Genomic DNA, 12,591 nt, shown 5'->3' with positions numbered 1-12,591 from the left:
TGATGATCCGAAACCCGAAAAGAGAATTGGCGAATCACCAAAGAACTATAGCAACGTTATCTCGACAGGAAAGCCACCTATGATTCTGCTCGAAAGATAAGTAGGCGTAGCTAAAAGTTCGTTAACCAGCCGCTCAAACGATGCACGCGTGATGCGATAGTGAGCGATGAAAGTATCGCGAAAAGTAGCTGCTTGATCAATCAACTGCGGATGTCGAACAGACCACCATCTAAAACTTTCGTAACGGCGTGCCCGCTGTTGACACAGCCTGCGCGTCTGAACGGCTGACATAAATATCGGACAAGCACAAAATATCTCGTAAAACATGTCTTGACAGACATTGCGAGTTTGAAGAGCAGTATTCACGATGAGTTGAGCGAACCATTCGAATGCAATTTGGTGAAGATTGGCTTGTTGTGGCAGCGTTACTAGCATTCGATCCTCTTCCTCCTGCAGGGCAACCATGTATTCGTGATGCTGCTGCTCCTCTGTGACAACAACATTTGCCGTACATTTGGATAACGTTAAGTACATCAAGTAGAAAAGCGATTTCTCTTGCGTCGAAAGTCATTTTTGAAGGTGAAGTAATAGAGCGCGTGTTAAAGCTTTGCAGACATGATAACACTTTGGATTCGGTCATATATTTATCCGTTACCTCCGACGTCACATGATCGAAATTTACTATAAAGAGTATTTCTTTATAGCACATATTGATCAAGGTCATTCAGCATTTACAGGATAGCCACGATGTACTTTGAAAACCCAGGTCACACAGCTGTGTCAAAAAAGTCCAGGATTCCTGGATCTCAGTGTATCGGGCAGAAATGTCAAAACCGAAAAAGACCAAAGTTCTGCATTTGTGTAACAAACTGAGCACTTTTTGCTGCGACTATCTCGATGCATATCTGTGGCTTCAGTTTTTCGAACATACCTCGATGTAAATCTTGTGGCGCTTGCAATTTTTGCAGCGAATTCGCTCTGTAAATCCTGTGTCCAATTGCATCCTTATCTTGTGTCTCGCTATAATCTCGCTGTAATCTTGTTTTTGCAGTCGTTCTCGTTTGCCGGTCTAACAGAAAGTCGGGTGAATGCGCTATGGATTTCACAGCTAACATCATACATGGCGATGACGTTGTTTAAGTTGTAACTTATAGGCAATAACAATAGGATGCATGCTGATTGGTTTATATTCTGCGACATTACATCATAGCTTTACGGCCATAGCACTTGTGTAACCCGAGATTATGTTCAGCAATCTCGGTTTTTGCTGGTATCTGCCCTTTCTTCATGCATGCTACATTGTACGTATAAGTCTAGATCACTAAACAATGATGCGTATACATTATCCACATCGTAGATACATAGTGCATAGCCAATCGGGTATCGTGGCGTGAAGCGAGGTCTTCCTAGTAGCAACGTAGAAAGTGGTTTCTTGACGTGGTACAAAAGTGACGATTGCGTAATGGCGTCAATCCGTCGTAGTTATTTTTATACACTCCTATGTGGTCTCTTTATTTCCTTATATGGCTCATGCGCCAAGGTTAGTTCGTGAATACAAAAGGGCGTCGCCAACACTTCATCTTTTCCTCACCTCTTCTACTTGCTTTCTATTTTTTTTTCTTCACTTTTTATAAATCAAACACTATGGCACGCGTTAAACCTGTTACTGTTACGACATCACTATTTCTCCAACTGCCAACAAGTTCGTCATCACCATCGACCCACAAGAAGAAAACTACAGAAGGACGCGCACTCCATGCCTATTGGGTGCTGACCCGACGCGTCGAAATACTCGAAAAACGATACTTGAAGGCGTGCGTCTCGGGTTCCGGTCGTGAGACAATCAACCGAGCGCGTCAAATATGCGTTTATGCACAGCAGGATATTGACCACTTCCGCTCGGTTTGCAAGCAAAAGTATCCCGACAGAATGGAGTTCTACACCATCGAAGAAATCGAATCAAAAAACAAAGCCTACCGTCGACATTCTCACTAAAAAGAGTACAGCGTGCTCTTTCTACCAGATTTCACTATTGTTATTATTCTCCTTTTTCTCACCATCATATGACAGACTGTATATACATATATCACACCATACCCCATCATTGACTTCATTGTATAAGCATTCCTACTCAAAAAAAGTTCATCTGCATTTTAAAAAACGTTCCAAAATTAATTAAAAATCATGCTTCCTAGTTCCCGGTTTTACTCAATTATACATCTAAACGACTAATGCACATTCATTATTTTGTGACTTATTCATACTGTGTGTGTTCAAGCATAGTAGACTTCACATAGTCATGACAAAGCGTCATCACTAAACATCATAATTAGTTGTCGTAACAGAAGGGCACGCCTTATGTCCCTTGTTCTCCAAACACTTTTGTTGTAAATTTTGCCACTATCATAGATTGTTTGATTTCCTGTCGTTATCTTCATACCTCTAGTGTAACGAGTATGAGATATTCACACTAAATCTTTCAACGCCACATCTACAGCGCTACAAAAATTCATGCTCCTACTTCAAAAGCTACATGTGTAACGGTGCATACCGTTACGACGATTACCAACCTGCATGGTTGACGATCGACAACGCATGGTTGAATATGGAGTAATAAGCGTGGATATTCTAGATAGAAGTATGATGTAGATCAATACTTAGACGATAGCTAGCCCCCTATTACTCAACGTATATATAAAGACGGGACCCTGAGTTATATGGATCCCTATCGTTTTATCCTTTGATATATCCGAGTCTCACCTTATTTATTGATCCACACTGTCTACCCATTCACGTTCCCGATTGTAAGTATCTGGGCCGACACTGTTGCAACATGGGTTAGCACTGCTACGGATCCAGCCAGACAAAGTACCAATTAGCTAATATTAATAGATAGGTAGATAGATTGACTCTACATTGAACAACAGTTCAAGTCCTTCCGTCCAACTCTTCAGCTTCTCTTTCTCTTGGCTTATCATTTTTCGTTCATAATAAAGTGATTATCTTCTTCTGTTATCGAACGTAATCAATCACAGCTGTTGAGCTCCCATATCATCTTTCCTCATAATCACTTATTCATAATAAACACATGTCCAATTCTCTTAATATTTTTGTTTATTTAACGCAATTCATAACCCTTGCACACATTAGAATGTTACAATATGTAGCTTTATTAATGGTGAGCTGTCTAGCAAATCGGAATTTAGCGAGGCAGTATTGTAATTGAGAGTGCCTTGCCGTTTTGCATGAAAACGACACATGGGCGCTGGGCTGCTGCCGGTGGTAGAGGTTAATAGCCTCCCTTACAGAGCACATACTTTTACGACCTACTACCATTATATATCGAGCTTTATATATGGCCAACGTTTTTCGCATTTGAAAAATCAATGTCTGTGTATGAGGGCCCTACTGGGTGGGTATTCCAGGGCATGAAAGACGGATGAATTTTGTACAAGCCAACATAACCATATAAAAAGCCAGCGGACTTTTTGTAAGCCCTTTCCAAACTTGCTACTTTCCCACTCTGCACCATGAACGAAGCTGTGTACGACCGCGTACGTGAACGAGTCAAAGAATACAACCTAAGCGAACAAGAAATCAAGGCAATTGACACTGCCCGACAGCAACTGAACACTCACAGTAAGCAATACATTCTTCCAACAGGTCAATAACGTTGATTTTTTTTGAACGACTCTAACGTACTCAATTTAGCCAGTTTGGGTGGTATGACGGGTGGCCTTGTGGCCTACTTCCTCGGTAAGATCGAATTTTAAGGCAAAGGCACGATAAAAAAGAGAGTAGTGTATGTAGCCTAATTCTGTTCTATAAATAGGTAAACGAAAACAATTTAAACCATTGCAAGTTTTTGCTGTTGCTGCTGGTGGTTTCCTAATTGGTTCCCAAATGGGTCTTGTTTCTGGTTCTTTGGCCGGTGTAAAGACAATCAAACAATTGCCGGATCCACAACGTCTTGTAAACCTTGTGCGCGACGTACAGTAAGCTATGACTCTACTTGAATATGTCAACAACGCATAGATAAATTGAATGCTGTATACGTTTGTTGTTATTATGAACAAATAGAAAGGAAATGATACAAACGCGAGGCCATCCATTACCTCGTGGACCAACACCGCCTCCAGGAGCAGGTGCACCAGGACCTCATGGACAACAACAAATGTCATCTAATGCTACGGGTGATGAGTTCTCCATGGATGACTATAATGATTATGCAAAGCTCGAGAGTGGGTTTGAAAACGACCAAGGTAAAACAAATGGCATACTGCCAGAAGAGATAAAGAAGAGCCAATAGTTTATCTGATGAGTTATGAAACGCAATAGCATTGCCACCTCAACATCCACAGCAAAAACAGCGAGAACCATCGACATCGGACAGTTGGACCAACTTACAGCATGAAAAGGCTTCTTCGCGTCACCAAGAAAGTGCTTGGGATAAAATTCGTACTCAAAATGCACCAGACAGCGCTTGGGCTAAATTACGCGGGGAAGCACAAAAGGATCCAGACGCATTGAATCAACGCAAAATTGCACAAGCACGTGACCAAGTCGCAAAGTCGTTACAACAACGAAGTCAGGATGCTTCAGAAGAATTGCCTCGAACGCGTGAAGAGACAGAACATCGTGGCGGATCTATGCGACGAAATCAGTGGGGCGATCCGATCGAGTAGAAAGAGCAGTAGTCGTCTGTAATTGTAGTTGTTGTTGTTGCTTTTTATTAAACATTTACATACTTTTCTTTTTCAATTCCCTTGTAGAATTACACCACATTATTTTCCCATACACTATCTGTTTTGAAGAATAAAACAATAGCTATTTAATCATCATCGTCATTAATACTCGGATGGCAATGTGGGTGGTGTAGGTGGTATCTGACTCGTACTCTCGTGGGGAGACTTGAGGGATCGTGCAGGTGTGGATGGTGGAGAGGTATTGATATCTCCAAATAAGCCATCAACGTCTACTTCGAATGCCTGGGAGTGTCTTGCATGGGCACGATCCAGCTCGTGCAATGCTGCAGCGGCTGTCTGTGGGTGATGCACATTAAGGTCGTAATAGTTGAAGTTTCCACTAAATATAAGGTCAATTTCTTCAAGTGATTTTCCCTGTGTAATTTTTTTAAGAATGCATGAAATGGATCAGTGACCGACTTGAATTCCCTTAGCTCACCCTTCTTCGTCCCTTTCCCCCATATCTCAGCAACTAACCATTGTTTCTGGGAAGTAGCGCTGAACTGCGAATGCAATAACGGCACACAGCACTGCATATGCTACAAAAGTTTTCCATCGTATCGTCGTGTACATGATTGGGGTTATCTGAGTGACTCCGTAATTAAATAGCCAATTGGCTGCTGTAGTCAATCCGAGCGCTTGCGCACGGACATCTGAACATTTTGTTTGGTAATTCATCAACATTAGACAAACCGTATACACTACTTGTAGCCTCCTTTTTCAAAGTTACCTTGAGAATAAAGCTCTGTTGGAAAAATCCAGCCAGCAGGTCCCCATGACAACGCATAGCACGCAATAAAGAGGTAAATGACGACAAGAAACGCTATAGATCCACTGTTTCCCTCTTCGCCGTATGGTACCGATATAAGCTTTTCGGTTTCGTGCGCAGCCTGAAGCTCATCCACAGCAAGCATGGCCGTAATTCGGTTGGTAATCCCGGTTACTTGTCCTACAATCGCCATAACAACCGTACACGCGCAGCAGAATATGCTGCCGTATACGAGGGTGGGCCGTCTACCCCATCGGTCGATCTAAAATCTTTATCAGTATACCTAGTTTGGCTTACAGATAATTTCAACGGTTCTACCAAAATGTGAATCACAAACACTTATACAAATCCTTCAGATACGACGTACAATGAACATGGGTGGTATCGAGAAAGCGAAGTTGATCACACCACTGATACAGTTGGCTTTTTTAAATTATATATTAACAGATTGAAATTGTAACAAAAGGATCTTCCTTGAAAGCTTTTTGAACACCACCCGCTCTTCATATGAAAAGAAACTTACTACATACCTAACAAAGTGTTACGCCTACCACGAATTCCTAGGGCCTGAAAAAGCTGTGGTGCATATAAACTAAAAACAGCAAAATCATTCAGCACGTACATGATACATCTTATAAGATCCAAAAATACGTACAATAATGCGTTGGCCCCCGTGAGTTGCTGAAATATCTGGACGCCCATTCCCAGCAAAAGCCGTTTCCGATGATTCTCCCATCCTTTTCGAAACAGTCGACCAAAATGCTTTGATCCATATGTCTCTTCAAAACGTATACTCTGTTTAATCTCAACATATTCCATGAGCACGTCAGGATGGTTTAAGCTTCCGTCGCCCCGAATAAAAGCCAAAACCTCCAGAGCTTCCCTGTCCATGTGCTTATGAATCAAGAATCGTGGGCTATAGACGTGAAGGCATAAGTGATGTTGGCATATGTGATTTTGATGCACGCTCGCGTTGAATTGGTCAGGTAAAGTACAGCGAAAAAGAAAAATACAGACCTTCTAGGCATCAACATGATCCCAATCGCATATATCAAAGCAATAATCAGTGGTATGCCCAAAGGTAATCTATGGATTCGGGTTGAGACTTGTGCACTTAAACTATCAAATTTCTCCTCCCTTATGCTCCGAGCTACAATAACAAGTATTCTGTGCATGTAAATTCGTTACCTCCATGACAAAGAACTATCAATACCGATGAAGGCGTACCCCATCCAGTAGGACACACATATTCCAGTTGCTATAGCGAATTGTTGAACGGATACTAATCGACCACGCATATTTTTCGGAGCAATTTCCGATTGATCTGATAAATAATGCAAAAGGGCCCCGTTTAACAAGATCATCTTACACTTTCCCCAAACGTCCCTTTCACCGCACAGTCCTTACATAGAGGTATCACCATGGATAACATCCTATATAGTAATATTGGCAGCCCCCCCCCAAATCAGCTCAGCATATTAGAAATATAATTCTTTTTTCATAGACATGTCCGTATGCAACTCCAATTGAGAGACCAAGATCAATATACCCGAGACTGATGCCCGTCACTACCCGACCAGCGTATATTTTGGCCAGATCATCGGCACCAACTTGCAAAAGGCCGCCAAGTGAAAAAATGACAGTTGCTAAGCACATCAAGCCACGGCGCCCCACATGATCGGCCAGGTAACCAGAGCATAATGCGCCGCCAAAAGCACCCGCCATCATGGTGCTCAACAAATACTCGGATATGTTCCGAGCATTCAGATCGGATTGAAAGTAGGGCATTGTCATCAACCCTGTCAGTATTCCAAATTGATACCTAGTAACATAAGCGCATACACATCAGCATCGAAGCCCAAAACTTTTGTGGTGAATGCTACCCAGCAAAAACAACATTTACCCAAACTGTCAGATAAAGAGAAGAATTCGCTGATTAGGTGCTCTGTTATATTTTTCATGCAATTTATTCTTTTTTACCCCGCATTTCCCCACACATCATATCTCTCCCTCCATAGGAACATTGCTGTAAACTTTACCAAAAAACCGCCTATGGCTGCAAAACTAAAGGAAAAGTGGGGTTGTTTTATTTTACTTTCTGACTTTGTTTTTGTGACATGTAGAAATTGCATCCCCATTCTTTACTTACCTGCAAACAAAGTATACGCGAAACTTCATTGGCAACCATGCGAGGTGCTGTAAAAACTTCAGCTTACATTTTCCCTGATCTCCTACTGGCGGACCGTTTGTAAGCGTCAATGGCGCATGGGATACAGCCAAGCGCGGTTCAGTTCTTTGTTGATCGGTAGACAGGATTGCTGCAGAATCAAGGTCGTTTGCTATAGTTGGCGTAATCGTCTATGTGTATGTTTTCTTCTTTTGTAGAACCGATTCAACAGCTAGCAATATGAAGGTATAGTACTTGTTTTTTTGCGAATGAGCATATAAAAAGATAGATATGGAGAGGGAGAGAGACAGGCTTGTTTGTGTTTGGAAAAAAAACAGAATAAAGTTAAATTCACCGATTCAAACAATTAACTTTTTTTTTGTCTTTTCTTAAAAGTGCTAAAGTGCGTTGGCTTGTTGCCTAAGAAGGAGAAAAAGAATAGGGAACCGGAAAAAACCCCATGCAAAAGACCCTCTCTCACTCACTCTCTCCGTGGACTTCTTCCTTTAGCCAGAATTACACTGGCGGATGCTGCATTAAATCGAGAGGGAGATTTTCTGCATATCGACATACGGGCCAATGAGGGTGCGTCAGGAGGCACCCCTCTTATCTCTTCTTTTCGTTGAATATGCATGACAGCATATCTAGCTATAAAAAAAGTCCAGGAGATCACACAGGAAGCGATAGATACAATTCAAAAGAAGTGTCAGCAAAGGAATGGGTCTGGGATTGCGTGAGTAATCATGCACTATAGTGTGTGAGAGAGAGAGAGGGTGATATCGTTTATTATTATTCACCCATTATCACACCACGGGATGACACGCTTGTTTGTAAAGGTCATAAATATAAAGCAATGTACAGATCCTTCTTATGCATGTGGAATTAACAAATCAAGCCCTTTTGCAAGTGCTCATACAACGATGCTTCTTACAACGTGATATGACACGTCTTCTCGAATAAACCATCATCACAATTGTCATGTGCATATAATATTTTGAAGCAAGAATACGCTAAGTTAAAGCAGTCTACATCATAATAATCACTTCTTTGCCCGCCTAATGGGTACCAATTAGCAGCCAGCAGCATGACCTATCACCCACATCAGTGGCTATGGTGGTCAGACAGCAACAGCAATGCGCATAGCTGTTGTTATCGTGCCGCTTGCTCCTTGAAACTGACCTTTTACCAACGTTTTACATGTGGTGTACCAGGTTCTATTATGACGAATCTGCCCTGAACATCACGTAGTACTGCTTCCCTGCTTCTCCTGCTTGCTTATCACCAAAAAGAACGACTAGAATAGTAGGCGCACGATTGCATTAATCTGTAATTAATCAGGTATAGCGTACAACATACAAAGAGTGATAAATGGCATACATATATTCTGCTATATACATACGGGCCCGAACGAAAAAAGGGCATTCATACTTTCTGTCTAACATCTTTATGACTTCCCAGTGAATCTCACTACCGCCATCTTCACAGCAACAATGGAAAACCCTGTTATGATTTCTTTCTACCAGCTATGTTCCCGCCGTAATCCAGATCAAGGATTCGAACGCGTAAATGTGCGACCAAATAAGGAGCACCGTCGGGCCACCATCCGTATCGCCGCTACTACTCTTGCTACTGCACGCAGAGCTGATGGTATGGTTCAATAAATGCAGTATCTTCGTGGTGTGATGATGAGACTGATATGCATTTAATCTTTGCTAATCATATCTGTCGTCAATGGAATAAGTAACGACATCGAGATGAATATCGATTTGTACGATCTTATGGTAGAAGAAGATATATCAATCTCAATTGGTCCAAGGTAAATTCGCTGTAATACTGCTCATTATTATATCATGATAGTCGATGCTGTTTTCTTTATCCAGGTAATCTACCAAGCGAGCAATTTGACAATGATGATTTTGACACTGCAACCGCCATAATAAGCTCTGTTGGAATGAACGAAGCTGTCAGCGTAGAATTTGGCGGTGTGGTTGATAACCACATAAGTCATAACAAGAGTTGTTGCTTATATCAATGGCCTTGTGATGGATCAACCAACATACGCACCCCGTCCAAATGCCTTAGGTCAACTTCCTCTAGCCTTGGTGTTTGTTTTCGTATTCCCGGCGCTCTTCCAGCTACTTCCTATTTCTGAGCGCACAGGCATCGTCCTCATCAATTTGTCACCACGTTGATCACCACCATGTCTTCTGACGTGTCGCCCTTTCATTTCCCAGAGACCATGCATGGCCTTCGAGGATGGATCGCTTTTGACAATCTTACCAAGGACCTCCGAATGTATAGTGCTTGTTCGTCGTGCCATGCCATATATTTGCATCCGGAGGACCACAGATATGTCAGAAACCAAGTCGGCGAATGGACGGTACACTTTGTGGCATTCAACTGTTGAAGCCAGGTTTACATCAACGCAACCGGTCTCCTATCAAAGAATACGCCTACAACCCACTGCAACAAAGCTTACAACGACTTTTCAAAAGCCCTGATTTCGAGGCCAAGAATGCACAATGGAGATATCGTGTACGTCGACCTGGTTTGTCTGGCGATGTTTATGATGGCATGTGCTGGCGCTCTCTCCATAATCCCAACGACAACCTGCCATTTGTGGAAATTCTGCGTTCCCTTCGTGGATCGCATAGTCAAGCTCTGCTTCTGCAGTATGACGATGTTACTGCTTCGACAGGCCAAGTGCGGTACTATTTGGGCCATCGTCTGCTCCCTAACCAGCAGCGTGAGCACGATCAAAGTAGCAGCAGCACACTGCTAGGCGCATCAGTAGACGTCAACTAACCCATCTCAGCATTAAGCACGACGGAACAAAAACGACAGTCTGATGAAGCCATTTGCGCTGCTGGCTATCTTATAAATCCCATGTGATATTTTATAAATGCAAACGTCCTTTATCTGGTGAGGACTCCTGTACCTGTGGTAGTAAACCTTAATCAGCCGCTGGGCGAGCATTTGGTGATCAACAGCCTTGATGTGTGAGCAGCATTTCACAACATGAAAATGTCGCTCAAAGCAAGAAATAGAAGCTTCCATTAGAAGACAAATTGCTATTGATACTATCATCCACCTCAGTGCTGCTTCTTGATGGGAGCAAATACCCGGAAGAGATGAAACCACGATCAGTGGCGTAGTGTCGACGAGTATATCCAGCAAGCATACGGCATCAAGCGCGAATCCATCCCCCTCGCGACGGCCACACAATTCAGTAGCATCCTTGACTGGTTTATCAACAGACAGATTGGCATCTCTGACTCTATCTGCTATGGAAAAGATACTTGCCAAAGCGATCGGCAACTTGGTTTCCAAATTACCTCTTGCGACTATCGAAGAAAACGTGAACGAGATAAAGCTTTGCTCTCGCTTCATTGATCCTTTTTTGGCCGGTCTATATGATGATCCAGACAATAGTATCTACTTGCGCTCGCTAGACGAAAGCACCTTGGAGGCCAAGGCTAAGGAAGCATCAAGCTCGCCGGCCAGACCTGAGTGTTACCAGTATTTTAGGCGTCAAATGGGCAACGAACCTGGCCTACGATGAAGCCAAATCTGCCATGTATAGCGACGATCACCTTATTATTTGCAAGGATCTGATCAAGGTAGCCAGATTTTGCAAGGACGCTCTCGACGACCAGTTGTTCGAAGGAATTCTGGCGGTACAAATCCTTGGACGAACTGTCGTGTTTTATCTTCTGACGTTACCCGCCCAAAGCATTTATACCATGATTCCTCTGGCAATTATCAAGTCCAAGACAGCATCAACGACTTGCCGGGTTTGTTTTACAAGGTTCCTGATATTGCCAAAGTTTTGGACATCTTTGAACGCGACTGTGTTCGTGCAGCACACCCAGAGACCATCAAGCATCGCTGTGCTCCGACCTTTCTAATGGCAAATATGCAACAGCTCTTTTCCCAGTCCAAGAACCGCAAGAGATATCGTCATATAAAATTTTACCACAATTGATGGATAAATAATTGTAATGGATTGCATGTTTTTTTTAGCTTAGGATATTCTAGGATAGTCAAGTATGGCTTGAAGTCTCGCCGAAACATCTAAACCCTAGGATAGCCTGGACTATCGTTTGAATATTTGGAAAATGGAGGAGGGATAGTAATACCACTCCAAACAATTGCAAAAAATCTTGTAGAAAACAATCTTATTGCGAGCATCAACTAAAGAGAAGAGTTCTCCTTGCTAAAATTGATTCGATATAAAGTGCTCATTATACCCTTCACGTTCTATAGCTTTTCTTTGTTGAGTCATCTGGCAGAACATATTACAGAGTGAGAAACAGAGCCATTGAAGTCTAGGCTCTCTTCCATTTTCCACACAGGAGTTTGGCATCAGAGCGGGGCAAATGGTAGTGGTTGCACATCGTCGGGTAGCAAGTTGGGAGTGATCCGAAAGCATCGAAGAGCTCCTGAAGAATGGGGCGATGATGCTCACATTCAGCATAGCGCTCTCTATTAGCCAGTGGTGTGTCACAGCGGCATCTTGGAGCGGGTACGCTGGAAGCCAATGCATACGCCACTTGATTAAGCAATGTCAGCCCCCCGTGAGAAGGCGGAGAGATAGAGAACACGGTCGATTAATATGGTAGGCCGAAGGCAATGAATGATTTTGTGGGTGTTCTCGCAAAGTTTGAGTTGGTCATCGCGCTTTTGAGCAATGTTTGCCTGAACAGGGTCGTTAGGAGGGTTGGCATCGTGTTTTAACTTCATATAGAGCTTATGAAAGGGACTGTTTAAGGTCAAACGTCGCCAATGTTGGTCACCCATTTTTTCTCCCGCATAAAGGATAGTTCGATGGAGCGTGCCAGCGTGTATAAACTGGGAGTGATCGCAGACGGGTGGAGCGTTCGGTTGCGGCCTTGCATGGATGGTAGGTC

At 42.8% G+C, this 12,591-nt stretch overlaps 4 protein-coding genes across 4 annotated transcripts; 3 read left to right on the top strand and 1 right to left on the bottom strand.

The window, feature by feature from the left end:
* Window positions 1-1,547: 1,547 nt before the first annotated feature.
* Window positions 1,548-2,202, top strand: BDB00DRAFT_849174 (uncharacterized protein). The gene has a single exon (XM_053125348.1). The coding sequence runs from the start codon at window positions 1,645-1,647 to the stop codon at window positions 1,993-1,995; it is 351 nt and encodes a 116-aa protein (XP_052974502.1). The 5' UTR covers window positions 1,548-1,644; the 3' UTR covers window positions 1,996-2,202.
* A 1,328-nt stretch (window positions 2,203-3,530) lies between these two features.
* Window positions 3,531-4,685, top strand: BDB00DRAFT_877622 (uncharacterized protein; the record flags this gene model as incomplete). Its single annotated transcript, XM_053127636.1, has 5 exons — window positions 3,531-3,639; window positions 3,712-3,756; window positions 3,833-3,995; window positions 4,081-4,262; window positions 4,339-4,685. The coding sequence occupies 5 exons, from the start codon at window positions 3,531-3,533 to the stop codon at window positions 4,683-4,685; spliced, it is 846 nt and encodes a 281-aa protein (XP_052974501.1).
* Window positions 4,648-7,501, bottom strand: BDB00DRAFT_884908 (general substrate transporter; the record flags this gene model as incomplete). The annotated part of the gene is made up of 10 exons (XM_053128365.1): window positions 4,648-4,701; window positions 4,980-5,120; window positions 5,223-5,398; window positions 5,476-5,776; window positions 5,882-5,937; window positions 6,108-6,430; window positions 6,532-6,600; window positions 6,703-6,838; window positions 7,206-7,313; window positions 7,495-7,501. The coding sequence occupies 10 exons, from the start codon at window positions 7,499-7,501 to the stop codon at window positions 4,648-4,650; spliced, it is 1,371 nt and encodes a 456-aa protein (XP_052974500.1).
* Window positions 7,502-10,967: 3,466 nt separating this feature from the next.
* On the top strand, window positions 10,968-11,666 carry BDB00DRAFT_791996 (uncharacterized protein; the record flags this gene model as incomplete). Its single annotated transcript, XM_053121081.1, has 3 exons — window positions 10,968-11,039; window positions 11,134-11,358; window positions 11,415-11,666. 3 exons carry the CDS (start codon window positions 10,968-10,970, stop codon window positions 11,664-11,666), a joined length of 549 nt encoding a protein of 182 aa, XP_052974499.1.
* Between the last annotated feature and the right edge of the window lie 925 nt (window positions 11,667-12,591).

The sequence above is a fragment of the Zychaea mexicana genome (assembly GCF_025766255.1).
Source record: "Zychaea mexicana strain RSA 1403 chromosome Unknown BDB00scaffold_113, whole genome shotgun sequence".
Taxonomy (NCBI): Eukaryota; Fungi; Mucoromycota; class Mucoromycetes; order Mucorales; family Lichtheimiaceae; genus Zychaea; species Zychaea mexicana.
Note: the sequence above shows the minus strand (reverse complement) of the source record. Positions and strands in the feature narration are given on the sequence as shown.

What these genes read in the sequence shown, in the direction of transcription:
- BDB00DRAFT_849174 (XM_053125348.1), top strand. Translation starts at nt 1,645, where the DNA reads ATGGCACGCGTTAAACCTGTTACTGTTACGACATCACTATTTCTCCAA.